General features: G+C 40.5%; 2 protein-coding genes across 2 annotated transcripts; both read left to right on the top strand.

The window, feature by feature from the left end:
• Positions 1-205: 205 nt before the first annotated feature.
• Positions 206-16,651, top strand: prdm1c (PR domain containing 1c, with ZNF domain). The gene is made up of 7 exons (XM_041805736.1): positions 206-342; positions 1,845-2,102; positions 5,078-5,197; positions 8,793-9,045; positions 12,484-13,487; positions 13,581-13,709; positions 15,841-16,651. Exons 1-7 carry the CDS (start codon positions 316-318, stop codon positions 16,390-16,392), a joined length of 2,343 nt encoding a protein of 780 aa, XP_041661670.1. The 5' UTR covers positions 206-315; the 3' UTR covers positions 16,393-16,651.
• A 2,892-nt stretch (positions 16,652-19,543) lies between these two features.
• On the top strand, positions 19,544-25,482 carry xkr5a (XK related 5a). The gene is made up of 7 exons (XM_041805815.1): positions 19,544-19,730; positions 20,865-21,048; positions 21,225-21,409; positions 21,504-21,716; positions 21,944-22,113; positions 22,342-22,453; positions 23,544-25,482. Exons 1-7 carry the CDS (start codon positions 19,595-19,597, stop codon positions 24,476-24,478), a joined length of 1,935 nt encoding a protein of 644 aa, XP_041661749.1. The 5' UTR covers positions 19,544-19,594; the 3' UTR covers positions 24,479-25,482.
• The last annotated feature ends 315 nt before the right edge of the window (positions 25,483-25,797 follow it).

Here is a 25,797-nt window from a genome sequence, read left to right as displayed (position 1 = left end):
CTCATGCCTGGGGGCAAGTGAGTGACACACACACAAATACACAAACACTCTTCCAAGGTGGAGTCATGGGGCAAAGGGGAGGAGGGAGCAGGAGAGGAGAAGGGAGTGCATTGGTCTGTCTGTCTCTGTTCTGCCTCAGACACACACCTTCCCTCCACCCCATGCAAGAAGCGAAGAGTCAGACACTCGAGGGTTCAGTCGCGCAGTCACAGGTACACAGGATACTGAGGTCGGGTCTGAGTGAGAGAGAGACAGCGAAGACGCTGGTTGCTTAGAGATATTTTTGCTTAAAGGAGGGCACTGACAGCCTGCCTTATGTGTGGCTCCTCTCAAGGCTTCACGGTAAGTGTGTAACATCCTTTCTAGAACATTTGTTGATAAAAAATGTTAAACATAGCTTGATCTTGCCTTCCTGAAATATCCAAAAGTGCTTACTTCATAATGTCTTTTAATATTTCTGGCATTGCACAATTAAACTGCGAATGGCTGAGTAAAATTAAGAGACCCTTCTAAATTCAACCTGTTACGTTTCTATGCAAGCCACAGCTGTACACCTTTGACTCATGTCTTGATTTCCAGAGTATATTTAATGCTGTGTCACCAGGTTCAAGGGTTTCGTAGTGAGTTGTCACGCTTGTGGTAGTCATTTCGAGTCAGCTGCTGTGGTGACACACTTCAGAGAAAATAGGAGTGAAACGTCATCTAAAAATCTTATCTCTTTGTTCTTTTATATACTTTTATTGGGTGCTACTATGAGATCAGCGGGTGAGTTTGGAGAGAATCCTGAGAGGCAAGTTGGTCCTCCAATTTAAACTCAAGATGCATGATTTTTGTATTTCAGGCTATGCAACTTTTCACACAGTTTTAAATTTGAACTTGAAGCTTTTGACACCTCGCACATGAGCATCTACCAAATATCACCAACTTTATCTCGCACAATCTCAGAAGCAAACTGAGGAGCATGTGAAAGGAAGTTCACAGCTGTCTGACAAATTTTTCTAAGAAGGGTTGCATAGATAGCGTAGAGAAGAGACAAAAAAGAAAGAGAAAGAGAGTCTAGATCTGGCTAAAAGCCAAGTTTTAGTTAAGAGGAAGTCTGGTCGATTCACTGTGAGCGCTGATTTCCTTGTGAAAGTGGTCCTGCTCCGGGGATGACGTTCACAGGAACCTCCCTTAAAGCCTGGGGGTTGTGATTCAGAGACTCACAGGATGTAGGGGACAGTGGGGGCGATGGGGCAGTGAGCACGAAAGAGGTTCCACTTTGAAGTTTGTTTGTCCGGTAGGACCTGTTGATGGGAAAGTTAGAGTTTCCGCCAGGTCCCTTTTCTCCTCAACATCCCTGACTTGTTGCTGTCTCCTCTGTCATACCTCACACTCTGGGGTCTAAATATAGCTCTATTCAAAACTTGACCTTCCTTGGCAATCCAGATGTTGTTTGGATGTCTCTGTTTTCCCCTTCAATTGTGTCATGAAAGGAGAATGGAGAGGTGTCTTCATTCAACAACTGGACATCACTCACTGCTAGAACTCAATAACATTTCCAGAAAACCTGAGAACTGCACAAGTTTTAGCAAAACTTTCTCCTAGTAAAATTTCCATGTGAAGCTGGGGTGAGGCTATGTGAGAATGCATAAGGAAATGTATAGTAAAATACAGTAAACTACTGTGGATACAACCAAAATGTAGCATTCATATAAGATGGAAAAACTGTCTTACAACATTTCTTTGTTTTACCCTCCTGAAACAGCCAATAGCAGTATTCTTTAGTATTCTTTCAGGATTGAAATTTTAAAAAGTTAACTTTTGATGTATTTCACTCTTCATTGTCTCCATCTTTTCTCTAGGCCTCCTCCTCTCAGCACACCACAGCCATGTTAACCTCAGAAAGATCCCTGCAAAGCTCAGAGATCATCACAGCAGCCATGCCCGAGACACAAGACGTAGACATGACATCATGGAGAGAGGAGCACTTTGAGAAAAAGTGCACTTATTTTGTGAAGGACCAGCCTCTTGAAGAGGAGTGTGAAAACAAGCGCAGGACGCGAGCTGAGAGATCCTTACCCAGGAACCTGGCCCTAAAACGCTCCCATGACTCTGCAGAGGTAAAGAGGACCTAACGTTGTGTTTTCCCCACTGGCATCATACATTTACCTGAATTTTGAACTTAGATAGGATGTGACATAAAATCAAATGGCAGCAATATCTGCTTCAGTAACAGAGCAGCAAAGATGGAAGTCCTCGGCAGGCCTGTCCATAGAATTGGCTGGGGCTCTAAAACAAGAGAATGGGTCCTCACCAAATGTGACGTATTGATGATATGAATGCATGTGTGTTGGATCAGTAGCATCGGTGCTAGCATCCTGGCTAACAGGTATCTCATTTTTGAGCTGTGTCAAGTTGTTATTAGATTCATAAGTTTATATGTGCCTCTCTTTAACCACTTTTTTTTTTTTTTAACCACTGTTGATGTTAATTTTTTTCCACCCCCCCCCCAATTTTAGCCATTTTTTTCCACTTTTAACTAATTTTTGCTTCATTTTAAACCCATTCTTACTACCTTATCTGGCCATTATTGCAACTTTTTGCCAATAATAACATATTTTTTGTGCCAGTTTTTGCCTCTTTAACCCATTTTTGCCAATCTTCATCAACCTTTGCCATTGGTAAACAATTTTTCATGTCACTTTTTAACCACTTTTCACCAATTTCCACCCATATATGCATTTTTTACACATTTTTTGTCACTAATTAGCTATTTTAAACCCATAATTTTTTCCCCATTTTTTCCTAATCAACCTATTTTCGCTACTTTAAAAAATTATATCTTTTCAACCAATTTTTTAACTGCTTTTCACAATTTTTCACCAATTTTTAAACTCATTTTTTAAACCACATTTTACTACTTTATCTGGGCAATTTTGCAACTTTTTTGCTACTTTTATCCCATACTTTTTTTTTTCCATTTTTAACCACTTTCCACCATTATCTACCCATCTTTGTATTTTTGTAACACTTTAAACCTGTTTTTAGTACTTTCTCTATCTTATCTATCTACTTTATCTTTAGATCCTTTTACACTATATCTGACAATTTTTGCAGCTTTTTTGCCAGTTTTAATCCTTTTTGTTTTTTTCTCTGAATTTTTGAATGATTCCACTTTTTTCACTACTTTTAAACTGCTTTGCACCATTTCCTACCAATTCTTCCCTTTTGTTAACCAACCTTTGCCTCATTTAACCTTGTATCACCACTTTTTGCCATTTTTTTGCCACTCAGTTTCTTCTACTTTATTTCCTGTTATCCTGACATTTGTACACTAAAAGATTTAGCTATGAAGTCTGACATTACTGTCCTAATGGTGTAGTTCAGTTTGCCCTTTCACATTATAAACATTACCAATAAAAGGTAAGAAAAGCAGTTTACATTTTGAAAAAGACTATATTGTACTAAAGCAAAATAAATAAAAGTAATTTTATGATGCTCTGACACAAGAGGTTATTATTTAGGTTAAAAACATAATATGGTTATCACAGATTAATATAATGATGGACCTTGATTTTCCTGACCTCCATGGGCCCCCTTATGGACATCCTATGCACTAAATATTGGAAACTTCTTTGTTATCATTTATCAAAACTTGCAAGCAAACTCAATTCCTAAATTGCAGAAATTTTTAGTAATATTGTCATCTGGACAGTGTGCAGTACAGAAGTGGATTGCAATTTGTCAATAGGTGCAATCCTCTCCTAGGCACATGTGCATGAAAAGGATGGATTTTTTAAAAACTCCTGCACTTTTTAGTTCACAAAATAGTAATATTTCACTTAAAAAGGTACCAAAAAAAAATCAAAGAATGAAACTTTACAGCTTTAGCTCTCCTCAAAAAACCCAAAGTAGGAGAATGATGCATAAACATATATTTAAGTGGGTTATACAAGGGAATAACAAAGTTGTTTATGTTTTGATGTTACTGCCGGCTCTTTGCGTCACAGCAACATCCTTCCATCCACTCATCCATCCTCAGACAGGAAGTACTTGACATGTTGTTGTCTAAATTCAGCCCTTCCTCTCTGCTATGTATGTGTTTAGGCAAGGCAAAGAAAGGCCTAATTCTGCACACTGCCTGGGGTCTCTATGATTAGTAGGCACCTCAGATTCCCAAGCCTTTGTCCAAGCACACAATTACACTGTAAACATTAGGACCCACCTTAGGGATAACGCCATACTCTACATTAAGGATCAAGCATGTTGGCAGTAACAGTTATTTATAATGAAAGATAGTTTATGTTTAACTAGACAGACTGCTGTGGTAAATGCATGATAAAAGATTAACTCAATGGCCCATTCATGAAAAGGAAACATTAAGTTTCCTCAAGCAAGATTAGGGTTGAGCCGCTGTAGACGCAAAGATGGTAATCAGGCAAGATCACAGGAAGTAGGTGAGGTGTCTGCAGTGAAATACCTGTACCACCACTTTGACCTTCTATTAAGGCTTGTCTGGAGTCTGGGTGACACCAAAGGACAGATAAATCCCTCAGACAGAGCCAATGGGGGTAAAACTAGCAGGATAAACCGGAGATAAAATCCACTGTGAAGCACACAGTGGTTCGTCAAGCTACATACCCCCGTGCCAGTATAACTCCAAGATGAAAGAGAGAATACATTTCCATTGCTTTAGGCGGTTTTAAACACAGAGCTCAAGGTGCAGTTGACTGGTCAGGGTGTGCCCATGACACCTTATCCTCTCTTCCACACCCCGGAGGCTCGAGACAGTTGAGTTTCACACCTGCAGCGAGCAGAACAAGAGTGGTGGTGAAATTTTAATATGGGGTAGAAACAGAAGATAACTTGGGTGATTGGTTTATGAAATATTCAGCATGTGAAGGGAGGGATGGATTCTGTCACAGCCTTGCAAAATCTTTGATCCTTTGTGTTAATCAAGAAGAGTTTGGAGAGTCATTTCATAAGTAGACTGTATTCTGCAGGACTCTCACCCCTCTAAATGAGTTGTTCAGTTCTTAGAGCATCCATCTGGCCTCCAAATTGTATAATGATTCCACTTCCTCCTTGTCAACAGGTGCTGGGTGTAACGAGTAAAGAGCTGATTCCAAAGGGGACACGTTTTGGCCCACTGGTTGGGGAAAGCTACACCAATGAAACGCTGCTGAAAGACGCTAACAGGAAGTACTTCTGGAGGGTAAGTGAGGCGTCTGTTGGTCTCTGGATTTACGTGTGAAATTCATCTTTGTGTTTTCAAGACTGTTAACATCCTGTACCTCCTCTGGAGATGCTGCTGTGGCATGAGTTAGCAGCTGTGGTCAATGTCTGACATCCTGTGAAAGTACGACTCTGTTCACCAGTGCTTTGGTATTTTAAAATGCAACTAGATCAGATGTATGAGTGTGTTTGCCAGCTCTCTCTCTGCAACTTTCTGAGGTCACACTCATGCACAGCTGTTTGGTTTCAGTGACGCAGCGGTCCTCCTCTCTCTCCGCTTCTCTCGGCAGTGGTATCGCTGCCAGTAAATACACCATACACATGTCCGCACTTCTCCAGAGTCATGAGCTCTCACACTGACTAAGCAAGGAAGTGGCTTTGAGCCTGAGAAATGTCGCGTTACAAAGCAGCAGCATCAGGACATCTTCCATTACACACATGCGCTCTATTAGGTTCTATAGTTTACAGTCAACAACCGTGAAATCATTAAACTCCAGCAAGGGCTTGCAGCAGCCATAACACAGACAACCTGTTAACATTTCAGCCATGAGTCAAGTGACAGCACAGCTTCAAGAAGCAGATGGAAAAAAAGAACTAGCCCTAAGAGAGATACAACTTTTCAATACTATATTCACACTTTGACAACACTCCTGAAAATTGGCCTAAGTTCTTTGAGTGAGCTGCATGTGTGAACCAAAATTTTCATAGAAAAAAATGTCAGGATAATTCACTGCTTAATACTAGGCATGAGCAATTGTAATGATTGAATTTAGTACTTGCACAACCTTGTGAACTAGTACACCAAAGAACTCAAGTACTTGCTTATTATGTTTTACTGGGGATGCCCAATACTGTTTTTTTTTCTTTTCTTTATTACCAATATCTGATAAGCTGATATTTCCAAACTCATTTTTCCAATACTGATACTGCTATTTTAAACACACCTTTTTTAAATTTCATTTTGAAGACCTTAGTTTAGGGTACAATTCTCAGCACTACCTAGCTCCTTACTAGCATGCTAATTATTAGCATACCAACTGCTGATTAGTCATTATGAGAAGCTTACTTGTACCTTCTATAAGACCATAATCTATGGCTGAAAGGCTGTTTTCTTAGAGTTTTCCCTTTATAACCTCCTTATTATTGCACATGAATAGCGTAATAGGAAGTTGTTTCACATTAATTACAATCAAAGCACAGAATTTCTATTCTTAGTGTCCAAATAACTCCTAAATCAAACCTCTGTAACTCAGAATATGCACCCCAAACTAAAGTCAGGTCTTGTTCATCATTATATCACTTATTAACTAGTATTTTTTCTATATTTTGAATTTGCCTGAATGTTGAAATGAATATAACAGCATTTTGTTTGTTTTTTCTTGTTAATCTTATTATTTTCACCTAACTGGAAGCAATTAATGCCTACTTGCAATGACTTATAACCAGTCTGCAATGGATAGTATCTGCTTATAACACAGAAATTTCATGACTTAGAGCAGTGTTTCCCAACCATTTTTCCTTGGATAGTATATGAAATTACACTATGTATGAATACTTGTAACTATATGTGCAATACAAAACATTATAAGTATGTTTATAAGTCATTATAGCCCCTGGCATTGTCTTATTATGATGACCTTTAGGAGGCTTAATGAATAGTCATGGGTGCTTATAACCATGGTTATACAGTATTATAGGTGCGTTATAAGTATACTTATAATGTGTAATAGAGGTAGGCATTGTAGAAAGTGTTACCCATTTCTTTTGACAGGAATTATATATTTTTTAATTAAACTGCTATTTTAAAAGCATACACTTCATCAGATGCATTTGTTGTGTGCTTTATTGCATCATTAAGTGTAAAGAGAAAACTTCAGAATGTGGAATATTACTAGTTATTAAGTGTGAACCTACTAGTGAACTGATGAAGAACAAAACCTGACCTTTAGTTTGATACACATATTTGAGACACAAAGGTTTAGTTAGGAGTTATTTGGATATCAATAGAACAGAAATTTTAAGCATCGTTTCATAATAATAGACCATACAGATAAATTAAGAGCTATTCATGTGGTACTACTGCCTTATAAAGGTGATAATAAGCAGAACATATCAAGATTGGAATTAATGTGTATCAACTTCCTATTAAGTTATTAATATGCAGTAATAAGGAGGTTATTGAGGAAAAACTGAATTAAAAGCAATTAACAGCTCACTGATCATAGATTATAGTCTTGTAGAATAAGCTCATGATAATGACTTATAAGCAAACGAACTAAGCTAAGCTAACTCACTTAGCCAGTCAAATATCACTTGTATGCCAACTGATCTTTTTTTGTCTATTTATACCTTCTAGCTTTTCACTTAAATGTCTTTTTTTCTGTCAGACTGAAAGATGATCTGACTGTACTTCATATCAGCTGATAAATCATGACAAATGTCATAGCAAACTAATTCATTCATAACAAGCTGATAAATACATGACTCATCAAAGCCTGTTACATAGTTAGCATCTTGTTCGCGAAGTTAGCACACCATCATACCGCACTTCTGAAATCCACAGCAAAAATGATTTTTTTTCTTTTTTGCCATACTTGTGGCACATTCTGGATGACAATATTACAGAGAAGAGGACTTTTTCAGGAACGCCATATCACAGAGATTCCCACAGGAATGAATGGACTGGAATGAGTGGAGGTGATGTGTGCCCTGAGAGTTACTGTAGCCAGATTACAGTTGCTGCTGTAATCTGGCTCGCTGGGCTAGAGCCATGACTTGATTGATACTTACTTCTGTGTACTGGCCATAATTTTCTTAATTCTTACCAGTCGTTACCAAATATATTCAGTTAGACTAACCTTAGAAAGTTTTGTGACCACTATAACTCTAAATGAGTTGAAATATTACAGTCTAAAACGATAGGTATCACAGTTTGTGAGTAATTAAATATTACTTGAATAATGACGGCCACATCGGGTCCACGCACCCATTCCTATCTCATACTTTCTCCACACCAGAATATCTTTTTCCAGTTTTTCATACTGTTGAAAAATCCAGTCGAACACACCATTAATATAGAGGCAAAAATTGTCATCAAAGTATTGCACTCTGCTTTGCCGGCCATCATGTGTTTCTTCTTAACATTAAGACCTAAGGGTTTTTATGCCTCCTAAGAATCCCCCCTTCCATCTGAGTGTTGTACAATTTTAGGGGGAAGTTTCCTTTGAAATTTACTAGAAATCATCAGGGGTGCATGTGTGAGAACAGCTGAAGAAGACTAGATTACCAAGCGCAGTAAAAGGTCAGCAGTGATTCTATATTAAGGGGATCAGTGAGAGAAATAAAGTGCATAACAGCAGAACCAGTATCACAACCCAGTCATTCAGTAACACGGTCTCTCAGTGTTGCTTTGGCATGACTAATGCTGCAGCAATGCCAGCTCAAAGGAAAATATAGTATTTACCATAAAGCTTAGGGAAACATGTGACATCATGATTTCAGATCCAGAACGTGTCGCATTTATGATTCAGCTGTGTCACAGAACTTGTCATCTTTCTGGTTCTTTTACACTGTAGATTTTCTCGGAAGGTTGTTTACACCACATCGTAGATGGTTTGAACGAGGATCGGAGCAACTGGATGCGCTACGTCAACCCGGCCTACACTGTGGAGGAGCAGAACTTGGTTGCCTGCCAGAACGGTTTGGAAATCTACTTCTACACCATCAAACCACTCCAGCCAGGTCAGGAGCTACTGGTGTGGTACTGCACTGAATTCGCCCAACGCTGCAACTACCCCCCACTGGGACAACTGGCCATTCAAAATACTGGTACGTTTTTTAGAAGTGGGATTTAATGACTGGAGTGTTTCTAGACTCCTAAAACATGCCTGTGGTTTACTGTCACTGCCGAGTAAGGCTTCCAATCAAAGCACAAGCTGACTGATGCAGTCTTTGTGTGGGTTTTAAGAAGTTTCTCAGTCACACCCACAGCTCTTTTGTTTGAATGAGACACAAAGAGCGAGAAGCAGAGTCCTGAAAGCAGAGAGGGTCTGTCTCCAGGTATAGCCATAGTACCTGCGTAAGATGAGACCATTTTCAGGACTTTAGGCAATGTTTCAGTTTCCCTTTTTTTTAAAAACCCCTCACAGAAACACAGCTGGCAGCTCTTTGACACACAAAGCATTTGGCTTTCATTCACAAATACAAAGAGCGCACATGCTAGCAGAGCGACCGCATGCACACACCGCAATCTTCATTGACACGCACACTACTATGCAAACGCGCACACAAGAGGCCGCCTGAGGTGCTGACAGCATTCTGGCACGACTCCTCTTATTTATTTGGCTCTTAAGAAGGAAGAGAGGTAGGAAGCGCTCCAGTGACTAGTTGAACTTCCTGACGAGGAGACCTGCTGACAGATTGATATCTCACTGAGTGTCAGCTGTTTGTTTGTTAAGAGCTGGCCTCTCAGAAAAGGGGGAAGGGTAGCACACAGAGAAGATAAAGGTTTCTCTGTGTCTGCGTGGGTTGAAGTTGATTGTGTTCACCAGTGAGTGAAATGAACATGCATACTTCTATATTTGTCTTCCTCTGATTGTCAGCTCATGTCTTTTGTCTATTCTGGAGCAAGTTGGATAAGCTGAATCCCTCCTCATGACTTCCTAGGTATTAAGCCGTAGGATTTTCCAAGATGAAATGCAGATTTCAGAAACAAAAATTTGTAGAATTCCAGTCCTGCTTGTGATGGCAACATAACTGGCTATCACTTAATGCAAATAGCATCCTGTGCCCATTAACTTTGTGCTATCAGTATCCTGATCAGAAGTCATTTGTTATACATGTGGTGTCCACTTTCTTGGGGAAAGTCTGGGAGACAAGGCCCAGACAGACACAAATACATGCACACACCTGATTAATAAGCATGTGGTTATTATCTGATCTCCATATAGAAACAGGTTGGACTGAAAGTGGAGATGCATGGTGATTTAACAAGGACATGTGAGCATGATCAGTGGTTATGCGTCAAACAGTTTAATGATGATACTGTCTGCCGGCTATACTGTGAGAGAAAACATGAATTCACCTGTAAGAAGAGCAAAGACTGTAGAACTGCAAGTGTCCGATTCAAATCCAAGGAATCTACATGATTGCCATGAGGCTTAAGACCAGAGATATACTGGCTGTTTCACCTTGTGCTCTCTGCATCATTAGTGTTCCTGTAAATATACTTCCCTATGCATTACATGTAATACTGGAAGATACTGCTTGAGGGCACATGAGATAGCTCAGGCCAGCCTTCTTCATCAGGGATGCCATGCCTTCTGGCATTGTCAGGGGTGCCTTCAAACTGATTTAAAATCAGCCAAAAATTAGCATAAATTGCAAATCCTGGCGTATATTAAAATAAGGGTCATGCACGTCCTTTTCCTTGAATCACATCAGTATTGAGATCAGGGAATGAACAGGCTTATGCCAGTTCAGGATTTGTGCCACAATGGATTAAGGTGTGTCTTTAAGCTCTACATGACCATTCCACGAAAATAAAGGCATTTACACGTTTTAAGAGATTGCTTTAGAGATGTACCCTGTTAATACATGAATTTCTTAGAAGGCATAAGGATGTAGAAAGTTAGTTTTTATCAGGATATTTTGACAAGGTTGACTTGAGATTTTTACATCTTTAAAGGGTGCTTTTACATGATAAAGGTTGAGAAATGCTGGCTAAGGCCATATAACTGTGGGATGTGTGGGATGTAAACTACAAACAAGGAAACACTTAGGAAATTTACTATAATTTCACTGCTGAGATAAGGACTAACATAAATAACATCAACAATCAATAACAGATCAGCTCAGGCTGATGACTGGTGGTCAGAATACACTGCCTGCATTTTGTTTCTCCTTTATTTTCATCCCTGTACAGACATAACCCTCCCGGTAAATCGGTTTGATTAGTGACTGTGTTAACTGTTGATTTTCGCCTGACTGCAGTTATAGATGTGGTTGTTACAAAAGACAGCAAGAAAATAATCTGTTTTCCTTTTATTGTGTCCCAACATCTTTATCAAAAATGCATTTAATGATAAAACTACACTTGACTGGTACAGGTTTAAAAATCAATTTCTAAAACAGAATTTTCTGCCCCAGCTTGTTTGTTTTTTAAACTTTCAGCTGTAGTTGTCTCTGCTGCTGTCTTGACACTTCCACACCGCCTCTACCACACATGTGCATACTGTATCTTGCATCTGTGTGGTGTTAGTTATTCAGGACATGCAAAGCCAACAAGTCAAAATGACGCTTGGGACGCTTGGCAGCCATTATACATCTGCATTGTAAAAGCAATTACATCTCCTGTCTTTAGACTCACTTCAGCTCCAACTTTATGTCTTCTACTAGACTGACTAAAAGTTATGTAGTCGGCATTTCTAATATTGTGACAGCCATCGATTAGCATCAAAATTATTTGCAGTTTATAAAGGAGATTCTGTCCAATCTGTCAGGTGGTAATTTGTTGTACCTCAAGACCTTGGGTGTCATTCTCTTCTCTATTTATATGCTTCTATAAGGTAAAGTTATAGAAAGACAATATAATCTACCACTGTTACGCTGACGATACACAGCTTTATCTCCTCATAAAAACCAAATAGTCAGTCAGACTTTAACGCCCTAACAAAGTGTCTACATGGCATTAAATGATGGATGGCTGAAATGTTTTTACAGTTGAATGAAAGCAAACAGAAGTGGTTCTCTTTGGTCTCCCCAACACCAACAAACAGGTCTCTAGTAGCTTATGTGATCTTTCCACCCTCACCCTTGAAAGTGAAATCAATGGTTAAAACATGTTTCTTTCAGATAGGAAAGATCCCTTTCAGACTGCAAATGGTACAAGGCTTCTGATTGGCCCTTATAAGGGGGATCATATCACCCCAGTACAAGCCGCTCTTCACTGGCTTCCCATACACTTCAGGGCAGATTTTATGGTTGCTCAGTTTGTGTTAAATGTCCTGGCACCATCTTACATATCTGACCTCCTCAGCCCTTACGTAATTGACCTCCAGGCCCCTCAGATCCTCAGACATAGGTCCTTGGCTGTCCTTCGTTCTAGTCACAAACGAAACAAAGAGGTGACTGAACTTTTACAGTAAAGGCCCCTCAACTATGGAACAACACCCCACCCCCTCAATCAGGTCTGCACCCTCTGTCAAGTGTTTCAAGTCTCGTCTCAAAACACTGTGATGACATTATTATTCTCTTTTTGTTCCACAGAACATAGTCAAGCTCAGGAGAAGACGACAGGGAAAAGAGGTCACAGTGTCTCTGAAATTCTCCAAGATGAGCCTTCCAAACCTCTTACAACCTGCATCACTCGTATGGACAGTTCTTTGTCTCAGACAACCCTCTCAGCAGCTTTACCCCTGTGTCCACGTGTCGTCTACCCAATCCAGCCAACATCAGAATCTATCCATGGTCACAGATACGTCACTCTGCCATCCTGTAGCCCTCCTGCTGCCAAAAGGCCAGCCCTTAGTAGTCCCGCCCCTTATGGTCTGCACTTCAACTTCCAGCACAGTCAGGCACCACTTGCAGCTAAACCTTACCAAGAGGCCTCTGTGCCTGGTGGTCAGATTCATCCTGCTCTGAGGAATTCTCCCTATCTACAGCCTCACTACTCACTCGGCCTTAACGGCATCCTACCTCACTCATACCCTCTCTACAGTGAGCGACTGAAACCTCCCCTAACACTCCCATCTCCTTTACTGCCTTTTAATGATTATGCACACTTCCTCCATCCTCTGGCCAGCAGATACAAAGACTTGACACGGTCACTAACAAACTCCAAACAAGACCTCATTCTTTCACCAACCAGGGAGCTCAAAGACAACAAAAACCTCATGACCAAAAGGACAAACTACCTCACGATCCCCTCAGACAACCTCAGAGAATTCAAACAAGCCGACCTCGCTTTACCTACCACATCCAGTGCCTCATCCATGATCACCTCGCAGAGTCACAGAGCACTGCCATCACTTGCACCTGGAGGATGCTCACCACCAGTGGGCATGGCCGCCTTTTCAGACTGCCTCCCTGCAAAACCCATCTCTGCAACTCAGAGCAATACAGACGATGCAGTTGACCTCAGGAAGACCAAACTCAGCGGACAAATGATTGGCTACAAAACCCTGTCGTACCCCCTCAAGAGGCAGAATGGAAAGATCCGGTATGAGTGCAACATCTGTGGAAAGGTCTTTGGGCAGCTTTCCAACCTCAAGGTTAGTTCCTCTTCATCATGTTTTTGCTCAACTGCACACCATTTAGAGCGGTTTGAGAATTACAAACCACTTATCTCTAACAAACATCCTCAGGTCCATCTGAGAGTGCACAGTGGAGAGCGCCCCTTCAGGTGTCAGACCTGCAATAAGAACTTTACTCAGCTGGCGCACCTGCAGAAACACTACCTGGTTCACACAGGAGAGAAGCCTCATGAGTGCAAGGTACGGCCTATGTGAAGTGCATGTTTGAAACAGCCATGACACAAAATTTGAGATCAGTTTTACCATTATGAATGTCTGTAAATATTTAGTAAAAACCAGGAAACAGGGAGAACTTGTGTAGATCATTCCATACTAGATATCACTGATCCACCTTATTTCTAGGGGTGCTACTATGGATATGATTATGGGTGGAACTTCTGTTGAAACTCTGGAAAGAAAATTAACCATAGTGGCTAACCAACAGCAGCAGCTGTTTTGAAAGAAATTCACTTTGAATTGAGCAAAAACGGCTTTGATTTTTAAATCAGATCTTCAATTTAACTGATATAAGTTGTAAGTTTTAAGTTATATTTTATGAAATGTCCTTTCAAAATGCTGGTGCTTCTGGGATCTGTGGTTGTACTAATAACCACATAACCACTAAATCGGAGTATTCAGAGAGAATTCAGACCCCCTTCACTTTTTTCAATTTGTTGTGTTGCAGCCTGATGCTACATTTGTTTACTCATTAATCTACACTCATTACCCCATAATGACCCCATAAAGAGAAAACAGAGTTTTAGATTTTTTTGCAAATGTATTAAAAAGAAAAACTGAACTATCACATTTACATAATATTCAGACCCAGTGTTGTGAACTGAGGAGATGGAAGCTTCTCCTTAGAGCCAAACACATGAAGGCCAAGCAGACTATGAAATTAGTTTTTTCTACTGTATCAGGCTGCAGCATTACAAAATTGAAAAAGTGAAGGGGCTATGAATAGTTAATGAATGCACTGTACTTGTGTATGTTATCTGAGACCACTTGTGTATACTGTCCTCCCATCCTTTGATAGCAGAAGACAGAGAAATAATCATATTATCCTGTTTGAGGTGTAAAAGATTAGGATATTCACATGTCGATCTCCGAATCACTCTAATCAGCATTAGTGTCTCTTCACTGTGGAAAAGCACAGTTTGACAGAAGGACCACAAATTTCCCACCCATAACTCATGCAAAGCATTTTGGGAGCAAGGAACAAGGTGGAAGGTAGGGCTGGACAATTAATCGAAAAATAATCAAAACTGACATTTAGAGCCTCTAACCAGCAAAAACCTGCTGTGTCATTTATTTCAGTTTTGTCCCTTGTTGTTCTCCCTCTACTAATGTATCACCCCCTTAAAAACAAACTGGCTGTGTAGTCAGGTGATAGGTAGCCAGGTGTCGCAGGGCATGTAGCCTGCTGGAAACCTAAGAGAAGAAGAAGTACTAGTCATATGACACCATCCCATCCAGTCCACTAAAACTCAAACACAAAGCTGACTGCAACATGAGCAGCAAAGTTATTTTCTACTTTTTATATATCAGTATGAAAATAATTTATTTTGTAAGCAAGAAACAGAATGTGTTTATTTTCTACTTTTCTAGGAAAATGTGACTTTTTACAAAAAAAGATTTTCATTTCAGCTGATGTGTGTTTGTTTGCAAATTGTTAATCAGTGCCTCTTCCTTTCAGTTATTTGTTTCAAAATTATACAAGTATTTTCAGAACAAACAGAGTAGCAGGTTGGGGGTGGAATAACCGTTAAGTAATCGTAATCAGGGTAAAAAGTTCAATTAATCGTGATTTTGATTTTTGTCATAATCGCCCAGCCCTAGTGGAAGGCTACCTCAAAAGATAACTAACTAACATGGCATATCTTGGCTGTGATATCCATAAAAAAGAATGATTAAAAGAGCAATTCAAAATGTTACAATAAGTTTTACTTTTACTATGCCGTGAATTTCTCTAAGAATTGCCTAAAGATGCTTCAATACAAGAAATAGTAACAGCATTATCCCCGTTTTACATTATGTATTTCTATTCCTTTAAGGCCCGTTGGTCATCTGTAAAGTTGACTGAGTTTTCAAGGTACCAGAATCGTTTATTATATGACAGCAGTTACAACAAGTACCTGATACTTTTTTTTGGATACAAGGGAAACACAGATGTCCTAGGCACTACATGTTTTCCATGCTATCAGTAATTCAAATGATGGGGATCATGTTGTTAAAAATGTGGTATTAAAAGTATCAAAAAATTTTGTTAACCTTAGTGTATACATAATTTGTCAAGTTCATAAACATATTTTCCTTGGTCTTTTTTATGCAGGTATGCCATAAGAGATTCAGTAGCACAAGTAACTTGAAGACCCACCAGCGGTTACACTCAGGTGAAAGGCCTTACCAATGCAAGCTCTGCCCAGCCCGTTTCACACAGTTCGTCCACTTAAAGCTCCACAAGCGCCTCCACACTGGAGAACGACCTCACCGGTGTCCCCACTGCCCTTGCGCCTATCTCCACCACTGCAGCCTCCAGGTTCACCTCCAAGGTTTCTGCCCTCTCTCTCCCTCGGCCTCCCAAAGGCACTCTCCAGAGGAGCTACATCGAGTCAACTCTGAGATCGAGAGGTTTGACATGAGCGAGACGGCAGAGCAGCTTGAGGCTATGGCTGCGGAGGCTGAGATGGACAAGAGCAACATTATGGACTTAATAAAGACAATGGAGTCACATACATCTGGCCATAGGGAGGGCGCCAAAGATGAGACCCAGCTGAGCGTGTACAAATCAGCAAAGGCTGTACAGCTGCTGCACCACGGCAGCACTTTACCTCTGCATGCAACTAACATCAAGCTGGAGTCAGGCTGCATATCAGAGCCCTAAGACAGCCTTGCTAATCCAACCATATAATCCTTACAGGTCAACTCAGCAGCTGTCTGTTACTGCCCTATTTGAAGAAGACCCTAATCTTAAGCATGGATTGCCTTGCCTATATTCTACAGAGGCTTTAACATGTGAAGAATTAAGACTTTCCCAGCATGGCCTGGGACCACTGACTTGATTGGTTTAATGCATACATCTTTGTTAACTTATTCTATTGCTAATATTAAAGTAAATGTATAAACAGAGAGAGACTGTTGACTTGTTTTGCCATTTTTTGTACCTTTTGAAAATCTTTATAAACTAAATGTGATTATGCATAAACAACATTTGCCTTTATTTATGCTGTGTGTGTGTGTGGTTACTAATTAAAGAGATAATTCCTGTTCACGCTAGTGTCAGTGAGCTAAGTGTCAAAGCATTAAACCTCAGTTGGCTGCATGTACAGGCTCGCTGCTCACTTTAGTGTGTGGGACCACTTCAGTGTGGAAAAGACTAAACTATAAACTGCAATATTATCTCAGACCTCATCTTTGATGAGAAATTGTCTGCCACCCATTCTGTACAGGAGTTTCAGATTGAATTCATACTGCAGTTTCAGAATAAATCGGATGATTATGATGATCTTCATCAGATGACTCTGCAGTTAAGTTCCATTTAAAAATTATGATGTGGAGTAGCACTTCTCTCATTCAAAAACAAGCGCACAAACAATTTAAGTCAGGAATGAAATAAACGAAAGCTTGGCAGATGCATTAAAATACTGTCCTTCTCACTCAAGGTGAGCCACACTTAATGCAGAGGTTTATTTGATCCTCACGTTATAAAATGGTGTCGTGTAACTTATTGTGTAAAGAGAAGGGGTAGAGCTACTGTGTCAAACATTCAGGGCTAAGTCCAAACAAAGGACAGTCTAGGGGGGCGACTTTCCTGGAAACTTTTTTCTTATCGAACAGTTGGGTGCACCATTTTTACGCAACTTTAAACAAAAATTGAAATGTAAAATGTCAACAAATCTATGCATCAAAAATAATGCTTTTCACCCCAAAATTGTGTGCATCTTTTTTAATCTTACTGAACTAAAAGTTTTATTATTAATGTAAAATCATGATACACATGAAGTTCAATACCTTTGACTTCTGCCCCCTAAAAATCCCCGATGTTTATTTTCTAAGCTATATTGTAGAGGTAGGGTATGATTTTGGTGAAAAGGTTTACAATTGAAACCCTGAATTTTCAAACAAAGAACTTAAAAAAGCATCAATTTGGGTCACAGATATTTATCTATTCACAAAAATGCTGAAAAATGTTTAGAAAAATTTTGAAAGTACTTTTTAGACTGATGAGTGCATAACTTCTTAAAGGTAAAAACCATACAATTTTCTAAATTAAGTTTGGCTCCAAGAAATGCATTTCCATGCTGTGATTAGCAGGACCCAGTTGTCCATTGGCTGACAGCCAGGGTCAGCCCTGCACATGGTTCTGTGTGTGACCATCTGCCTGACTGAGTGAGTGACTACTTTCAGAGCTGTACACAGTGTTGGGCAAGCTACCAGAAACATTTAGTGAGCTAAGCTACAAGTTACTCTGCAAAAAAATCAGCTTCACTACACTGAATCTTCACCCTGCAGAAATGTAGAAATCTAAAGTACAGCAACACCACAAAAGTAGCTAAGCTACTTTTACTGAGGCTATTTTCAATTATTATCATTATTATTGTTATTTTTTAGTCTTATATCCTTTTTGTTGATGCTAACTATATGTATAGTCCAGCTGCTCTGTTGAAGAACATGCACTTTTTTCTGTGAATGAAGAGGTAAATACTTTACTACTGTTATAATTTTAATCATTAACTTTATCATCTTTTTCCTTATTTTTAGTAATCTATTATGTTTACCTGAGTACCTCAGATCAGCACCTTTACCTGCCTAATGACATCACTATCACATCCTCCTCTGATTGGTCTGGAATGGTCAAATAACAAAGGAAACAAAGCTTTATAAAAGACCTGGTGCAAGTAGATGAGTACATTTAAACACTACAAGGCACAAACTATTTACTTTAATATTGTCCTTTTTCTACTTGTATACATTCTGCTCCACTACTGAAGTTATTACTACAGCTGATTAGATAACTTAACTTTTCATACTGACTTCAGTAAAACATAACAACAACTGTTTCATTAAGGTGTACTTTTAAAGCTGTGCGGGGTTATGTACCCACTACCCAGCAGTTTAAAATAATCAAGATTAACCTTGACTGTATATGCTTTAAAACTAATGAGCTGACGGTGTGTAGCCTATGCATTAGTTATTTTAATACAAAAAAAGTATTTTATTCTATTTTGAGCCATTCTTTATAGTGGAAAAAATACATAAAATAAAGGCATATAGTTTTTTCTAAAACCATTAGGTCAGTACACTTCTGAATGCAGGACTATATCATATGAAATTATTTTACAAATAATAGCCTGTCTTTGGCATTATGAGCATCAAAGCTGGAGTTTAAAGTCATTTTCATGGCAATATTTCCCTCTGCATCCTTTTCTGATCCCTGAATGTAGAATTGAGTTTGTACTGCTGCCTTTTTTCTTCTGTTAAAATGTTGATAAAGTTACCTGCTCATTCTCCAAATGGCCTTAAGGATCACACAGCTCTGATCTCACCTTTTCACTATGATCAGAACGCTCAGTATAACCAGTCAAAACTTAAGCAAACAAGGCAACTATCATAACACTCATAAGAGACATACTTTTAACCATCCTGAAGGTTCGGGGCTTTTCAGAAAACATTCAGGGCTTAAGCCCCATAAACCACCCCCTGGCTCAGTCTGTGGTAAAGAGGCCATCAAATGATGAGATTATTTATAACTTACATGGCATGCCATCTGATCGTGCATTAATTTATATATCACCATAATAACAGATTAATTTCTAAATTACATTATTATAACATGAGTTTCAGTGTGCTACATAGTGGTTAAAGGAGGAAGAAACAGTCCAAGGTGGCGGGAAGGTGAGATGTATTGTGTACAGTACCCGTTGCCGTTGGTAAACTGATTCCCCTTTAACACCGCGCGCAGTGACGTCATGTATTTTTGACGGGGGGTAGGCAGCGGGAGAAGGGAGAAGGCAGCAGACGCACCCGGGGTAAACGATGCCCAGGATAATGTCACTGGTTTATTCGCTCTCCCACCTCTCCGTATCATGATAAACGCCGCTGCTGGGGCGGTCGTCCGCCGGATGCCCTCGGCGGCCCGGCGGAGCGGATGCTGGATAGCGTGGTGCCAGGCGGTGCTGCTCGGCGTGTCGGCGCTGGTTATCGTGGCCGAACGGAGCGCTCGTAAGTGGGCATAGAATTCCACGCTCTACCGGGCTGCTGCGTATGCTGGTGGGGGCTCTGGGTGATTTGAAACAGGGCGGGGGAATGTTGTTTTTCTGTAGGTATTTCTTTGTCGCTGGCTGTAATGAATGGAAATGCTGTTGCTCAGCCATGATGCTTCGTGTTGGAGCTTAACCAGCAGCAGGTTAGAAACAATTCAGCGGTGATGCAATAGCTCTACCGTCTGTGCTGAATTGGCGAACCTAGCTAGTTTTCTTTTCTATGCATGGGAATTTACATGTGTTAGTTCAGGTAGGTATGTCAGGCTGGGACCCCAGGACCATCAGGGGTCATTCAGCAGGGTCATATGATAAATCGTGTAGTCAACCCCTGCAGTAAAGGGCTGTCCTTGAAACCTTTAGGCATAATACTACCCACATTTTAGATCTGCCCTGCACCCACCTTCCAACATTAGTTTTCAACCGTTATTTACTATTAGGATAACTACTATCCTAATATTATGATAATTTAATCTCACATGGTCATAAAAGCACATCTGGATCTGTATTGACCACAGCATGCTGCTCTCAGGTGTGATGATCACCTGACTAAGCAGATCAATGGGGCAAGGGCAGGAGGACACCAGAGGGATGAAGTGACTGCATGAGTACAAAGTGTGACTTTGCCTTCAGCAGGTATACCATTCCCTGAAGACAAAAATACTGTGCTGCCTGTCCCATAGACCCCACATTACAGTCAGCCTGCTACAGATGGAAATGAGGCATAAATAAAACTGATAAATTTAGCAAACAAATGCACCTTCTTGCCCTTGAAATGCATCTTTTTCACCTGTACATAACTGCAGGTTTTTATAAGCTAAAGTTACAACAGATCTGTATCTTATTCCAACACCTTCCCTATAATAAGTATATGTACCATTAGCAAAACTTACTTTTCTTCAGCTTTTAACTAATCCTTACACAATAGATAGGTTCTATTTGTTTCCTTTAACAACTACTTGAGCACCATTGGTCTAGTTTGTTCTATTAACCTTGTGCTGAAGTTAAAAACTGACATAAAACTCAAAATCCTACCACCACTTTGCATGTGCATGGCTCTATATTAATTATTTGTGTTTCTATGTGTATGTTTCAGTGATCTACTGTATAGGATTTTATCTTTGGAACGAGGAGACGCAGTGGGCGGGCCTCACTTTAGGCCTCTTCCTACCAGGCACCGCGGTTCAACTGCTAAGTGTAAAATGGTACTATGATGATGGTGATGACAGGCGATGCTACCTTTCTGTCATACATATCTTGCACTTGGGCATATTCAAAAGGTAAGATTGCTGTAACTCCAGATATTAAATAGCATGAACATAGCTTGACTGGTGTGTATGAAGGAATGTAAAAAAGAAAATCTATTATTATCATGTTGTCATTGAAACCTTCACCAGGAGGTTACCATGTATCACTCACTGTGCTGGTGTTTGTCTGTGTCTCCCTCTTGTGGCAGGATGTGGGACTGCATGAGGTCCGTGTTCCGCATGCAGGACTCAGTGGCTGATCTCGGAGCTGCGGTCATGATGCAGGCAGATGTTGCTGCTCTCTGGCTGCTGGAGGCCCTGGTCCTCACGCTGCCTCAGAGCCTGCTTCAGGCATATGTTGTGGTATCCACTGATGTGGGCATCATGTCTCCAGGTAAACTCATGTCAGCATTAATAATCAGATCCACATTGTAGTGTCTAAATAAGAGGTCATATCTGTTTGCATATCTCTTTCTTTTTACCTCCAGTTGCCTACTGCTGCGGTCTATGTGTGCTGTCCATTTCCTGGGCACTGGTGCTGTACAGCAGAGCCTGTTGCCTGATACGACCCGGTCACCTTGCCATGCCTCCGGCAGCCTTGCTGTGCCAGCTGGTGTGGAGGGCTGGCATGCTGGGTGCAAGGGTCACCTGCCTCATGTTCTTTGCCAGGGTCTTTAACTGGTGGGTCTGTGGAGTAGCAGGTGAGCAGCACGCTTAATGGGCTGGTATTTGAGTCTGAAAGAAAGAGATAAAGTCAATATAAACAAAGCACGGAAATATGCAAATGCCTCTTTACACTTAAGTGGCGTAATTATCCTCAGTGAGCATGTCCTCTTATCCAATTTTCACCTTTTTGCATTAGCTGCTTCGCTGCACATGCATCTCTAAATGCGCCTATCTCCTGGTCTATTTTTACGTTGACCTCCAGGTTTCCACTGGCTCACGGCCTCCTTCTGGCTGGTTTCACAGCAGCCAGACATCTGCACTGGCCCCTGGTGTTGGCGAGCCTTTAACGGCATCATGGGGCTTGTCCACGTCTTCCTCTTCCTAAACGTCAAAGATGGACCATCGCGCTTCCGCATGGCCAGTTTTTATGCAGTAAGGCTAGATAAAATCTTGTTTCTGATTCTGATGCATGTTGTCGGTACGCTGTTTTGTATTCCACATACACTACTTCTTTAATGGCATGCATACAGTACAAATGGGTCAGCTTTACCTTGCACAGGGCTGATGTTTGCATTGTCATTCTCACCCCTTCGTCCTTAGCTTTCAATGACGTAAAGCTGTCTACAGATGACTGATGGTTTGACCTTCTTTCCTCCTCAGTTCATGCTTATAGAGAATGCCACTTTGCTGTTGGCCGCCTCCGACTTCCTTAGCGAAGCGTCATGGGACAGCATGACCCTTCCCACCACTGTGCTGTGCAGCTTTCTCCTCGGTGAGTCACTTACTCTATCTGTGCTGGTTTTGTTTTGGAACAGATTTGTCTTTTATTTTTTGTAGTTCAATACTTAAAGCAAGACGCCTTATAGTTTCTGTGGTATATGAGTAATAATAGGTATTCAACTGGGTGAAAAGTATTTTTACTTACCCTGGAGTGCTACTTGTCAATAAGAATAGAACTAGAGTAAAGATTGAACACGATACACAACAAATATTAATCTCTAAACTTACATATTTGAGTCTATTCACACCTTTAGACTCAACGCCACAGTTACTTGGTTTGCAGGTCTTTCATTATGACACAAAAACAGGTTAGAAGAACACATTGCCAGGAAGATCGTTGGCATTAAATTACCTGATCTGACTCAATCCTTTCAGAAGACAGTAACATCTTAGAGACATCTTACAGTGTGCTCGGCATCCTCTGCAGGGTGAATTTGACATTCTAACCTCTGGCAAGAGATTTAGCTAGATTACCTGAGGCTTAATCCATCAGAATGAAACATTCTTTTATCACTAAAGCCCTTGTACAACTAAATTTTAATAATGACCTAGTATGAAGCATTTTCCTTGTAACTACTGATTCCCAGTGATATTTTCTTAGGATATTTTTGTTTCAGTTTTCTTGTAATGCTTTCCTGCCTTCATGTATTTTGATGTTCTTTATGTAGCTTATATTATGTGCAATATTTTCTGTATTCTATAGTATAACTGGCTGGGAAATATAGAGTTAAAGGTTGAAGTCCATAGTTAATGTTGTCTTTAAAAGTGCATTTAGAAATCAAACATTAAGCTCAAATCCTGTAATCATTGGATACCTTTCAATAGGATACAATTTATTTAGGCAAACTAGCTAAAGTAGACACTGTTTTCTGCTGCAATCCTGTGATGACTTGGATTATATCTAGTAAAGCGTTCTGTACTCCTGCACAATTATGTTTGACACTGTAGGCAAATAACTTAAGAGCTTTTATAGAGAAATGTACAAATAGATTGGAGAACAACAGGCCTAAACAAACCTTTATCATTATTAGTCAGATGTCGTAAAATGCTTTGTCATCACCTCTCTGTTCCCTGTTTTCCAGGTGCTACCTCTCTAGTCCTATACTACAGATTCCTCCATCCAAAGTCAACAGAAATCTCCCTGGGAATGAACCGCAACCATATGGGCAGCACGTGCATAGAACGAGGGGAATCCTCCTTCTCTATTGGCGATAAAAGCCTACCTGCGCCCTCCATTCAAAACCACGGCAGCTTCTCGCTCTCAGGTGTGGCTGGTTCTCTGCTGGAGCACCCAGGAACCTGCGGAGGCCGGGCTAACAGCTCCTGCCCTTGCTACCACCACCACTGGCTCCTCATCCGGCTGGCTTTGAAGACGGGAGACCTGGGGAAGATCAACAGAGCGTATGGGGCCGGTGGAGCAGCAGCCATATTGGACATGGAAGAGTACAACCAGGAGTACAAGAGTAATGAGGGCATGACGATTACAGCCGGAGATGAGGGCATCTCCACCTCTGAGTCTCAAGGGAAAGGCCTGGCGCCTCTTTCAGACTGCAAAGACGAGTTCCAGAGCGTGAGCGAGCCCACGTCAACAGAACCGCCTGAAGAGGAGGATGACAGCCTGGAGATGGAGAGCCCGCTGGAGTCACCTGCATCAGATTTTAAACGTAGCTCACCAGAGGGGAAATCAGTGTTTGGAGACAGTCCTGAACCTTATTTCTGCCCTACAGAGTCCAGTTCAACCTTATATTTCAGTGCTGATCCTCAGTCTCCAAGTAGTGCCAGTAACCCCCGTTTGGACCGGGACATTGTTGAACCGGGGGTCCGCCTCAACTCCATTCCCAGTGATCCTGCTCTTCACAGGGATGTACGTGGACTCATGGGCCGAGTCGGGCCACGCTGTACTTCCACTCCTAGATTGGACTCTGGAGTACCCGACTCCCCTTCTAGCGTCCCTCATCTTACAGGACCCAGGAGGCAGCTTATAATGTCTCGCAGAGATGAAGATGATAGCTTCTAGCATTCAAAGAGAGCATCAAAAACTGAAAGACAACACCAGCTTTTGGAAAGCTGCTTTTTTAATCGCCTCTGTGCTGTAGGATGAGGAGGCGAGCAGATTATTCACCTCCCAATGTTGATATATTTAGCACACTGTGGGGCGTAGCATATGCAACAGTTTTGGGTCACTGCAAAGCTAGCTTGCGCTCTTCTGAGCTAATTTTCTAAAAGCACTGCTTCACATAAATGCTAGATGGACAAAAATGAAACCTTCAGTGTTTTGATCATCTTTCCTGAGATGATATGACAGCTAGTTGGCCACACGTGTGGTGTACAGAGCTCAGACACACCTTCTACCTGACATCCATTTTTTAAATTATTTTTGCAGCAATTAACTTGAGCCTCAAGAATAACACTGTGCAAAAAAGACATGCTGTCAGTAGTAGCCTTGATTAATGTCAACAGATACCTTCAGAAATATGCTGCTGTTTTATAATCCAGACAAATGAGGATCTCTATATTACATACATAACAGCCTTTTCTCATTTTATATTTAAAGCAGTTGTTTAAACAGAGATATGATCAAAAGGAGACAGGAATGTCTGACCTCTAAATGTTTAGCATCAAAGTGTGAGCCAGGGCTTTGTTGGCTTCTGAAAAGCACAAGTATCCTCTGTACCATAGTTATACTGTAGTGAATTTTGGGTATTTATATTGTAAAATCATCCCAATTTTTAGAGAACAACATGCTGTTTTTGTATGATTATGTCAGCTGACATTGCATTCAACCTGGCAATACTTTATTGTTAAATGTTTTAACTTAATTTACATGTTGACCATGTAATTGCAACGTTGTTTTTTTGAGAAAATATCATATCTCAGGCACTTAATATAAAAAGCTTTCAGATGTTTGAAGTGTAACAAAAGGAAAATGTGCTTTTGAAGTACTTGTAGTGACTTTTTAATGTGCTCTTGGGGAGGGTGGGGGCTTTTTTTGCTTAATATCTGTTCTGTAAAAGGGGTGAAATTTATTAGCGAAACAGTGAGGGGGTTGCTGAATTTTCTCTTAGAGCAAGATGGCTACTTGTATTCAATTTTGAACTGTGAAGTGAAAAGCCACTGGTGGCTTAAATAAGCAATAAACATCCTACTGAATGGGTTGACAGGAATAAAAGTGTGTCATTTCTTCTACTTAGACATTTCTATTACAAAGTATGCAAAAAGCAGCTGAAGTTGCTTGTTTTGTGGAGTAAGATAGAACATATTACCATAATTGTGTAAATGGCCTCAAAGAAGGTATTTATGTCACTTGCCCTTTAAGAAGTCGCGCATGCGCATATC

Source organism: Cheilinus undulatus, linkage group 14 (assembly GCF_018320785.1).
Source record: "Cheilinus undulatus linkage group 14, ASM1832078v1, whole genome shotgun sequence".
NCBI classification, from domain to species: Eukaryota; Metazoa; Chordata; class Actinopteri; order Labriformes; family Labridae; genus Cheilinus; species Cheilinus undulatus.
The sequence above is the reverse complement of the archived record's forward strand: the minus strand, read 5'-3'. Positions and strand labels throughout refer to the sequence as shown.

What these genes read in the sequence shown, in the direction of transcription:
- prdm1c (XM_041805736.1), top strand. Translation starts at nt 316, where the DNA reads ATGTGTGGCTCCTCTCAAGGCTTCACG. An exon ending in GCTCCCATGACTCTGCAGAG is followed by an intron (nt 2,103 to 5,077) that starts GTAAAGAGGACC and finishes CCTTGTCAACAG; the next exon opens with GTGCTGGGTGTAACGAGTAA. An exon ending in GGCAGCTTTCCAACCTCAAG is followed by an intron (nt 13,488 to 13,580) that starts GTTAGTTCCTCT and finishes AAACATCCTCAG; the next exon opens with GTCCATCTGAGAGTGCACAG.
- xkr5a (XM_041805815.1), top strand. Translation starts at nt 19,595, where the DNA reads ATGATAAACGCCGCTGCTGGGGCGGTCGTCCGCCGGATGCCCTCGGCG. An exon ending in CGTGGCCGAACGGAGCGCTC is followed by an intron (nt 19,731 to 20,864) that starts GTAAGTGGGCAT and finishes TGTATGTTTCAG; the next exon opens with TGATCTACTGTATAGGATTT. An exon ending in GCATGGCCAGTTTTTATGCA is followed by an intron (nt 22,114 to 22,341) that starts GTAAGGCTAGAT and finishes TTTCCTCCTCAG; the next exon opens with TTCATGCTTATAGAGAATGC.